The sequence below is a fragment of the Didymella exigua genome, assembly GCF_010094145.1.
Source record: "Didymella exigua CBS 183.55 unplaced genomic scaffold M421scaffold_115, whole genome shotgun sequence".
Classification (NCBI taxonomy): Eukaryota; Fungi; Ascomycota; class Dothideomycetes; order Pleosporales; family Didymellaceae; genus Didymella; species Didymella exigua.
The window spans coordinates 1-1,072 of NW_022984889.1; the positions used below are offsets into that span (position 1 = coordinate 1).

General features: G+C 45.3%; 1 protein-coding gene across 1 annotated transcript; it reads right to left on the minus strand.

Annotated features, from left to right (window-relative positions):
- Window positions 1-421: 421 nt before the first annotated feature.
- Window positions 422-885, minus strand: M421DRAFT_10780 (uncharacterized protein; the record flags this gene model as incomplete). The annotated part of the gene is made up of 2 exons (XM_033587162.1): window positions 422-764; window positions 854-885. 2 exons carry the CDS (start codon window positions 883-885, stop codon window positions 422-424), a joined length of 375 nt encoding a protein of 124 aa, XP_033442415.1.
- Between the last annotated feature and the right edge of the window lie 187 nt (window positions 886-1,072).

Sequence of the window (1,072 nt, forward strand, 5' to 3'; positions counted from 1 at the left end):
AGCTGTTAGGACTGTTAGAGCTGTTAGCTTAAAATTAGCTAGACATTAAATGCACATTAAATAACTATTGTAGGCCTATAAGTCCTACTATTGCCTAGAGTATAATGCCACAATTTCCTAATTTCGACAATGGAAAAACTTTTCCCAATGTAGTAAGACTATTGCAACGCACCCTATCTTGGTGCCAGATAGAGCGAGCGACGAGAGGTCGGATCTGCGCAATCAAGCAGGGACCCGTCGCGCAGCCAATCAGCAATTGCCAGGTGGGTACCGTGTCCGTGCGCGTGATGCCTGGATTCGCGTGATGCCCCGAAACACCAAAACAAGCACCTGCAAACATGAGGCTGTAGAGCTACACAGAATAGCTATTATCACAAGATTTTGTAGTGGATAAATCTATACAGATGTGCAATTGTTCTGGCTACCCAAACTTCTTACGTGGAGCAATTTTGCGGCCACGGGAGTTGTATACAGGTGGTGGTGATAGGGAGCGCGTCGCATCAATAGCATGACTACTACTACCTCCACCACTACGCTTTTTTGTTTTTTTTGGCTGCAATTGACGTGAGGCCTGCCGCTTAGCCTGATTAGGCAATTGGGTACTTTTCTCAGCGTTTTTATCGTGTTTTTGGACCTCTCTGGCAGCCTTGCGTTTTGCTACTTCTTCGGCCTCCTTAGCACGCTCTTGGTCACGCTCTTTCTTCTCTCTTGCCCGCTTCTCACGCTTCTCCTGAGCAATTTTCTCGTTGTATGCCTTATTAGCACTCCTTGTCTTAGCTCTCTCACTCTTTTAGAGTTCTTCTGCCTCCTAGTCTTGTTGTTTTGCCCTCTCAAGTGAGCGTGCTCTGTCTACTCTGCTTGGAGAGTAGAATTCTGCTCCACCATAATAAGACTCTAATGGCAGAACTTTCCTCTTATTCTTGTGCTTCTTCTAAGTCTTTAGAACCTCTTTCAGGCCTCTAACCTTGTGGTAGAGGAGAGAATTCTAGATTAAGATGTAGTAGAGTGATTAGCTTAGGCTGGCGGATGGGTAGGGTATGCTTTTTTACGTTTTGGCTTATAGCTTCTTAAC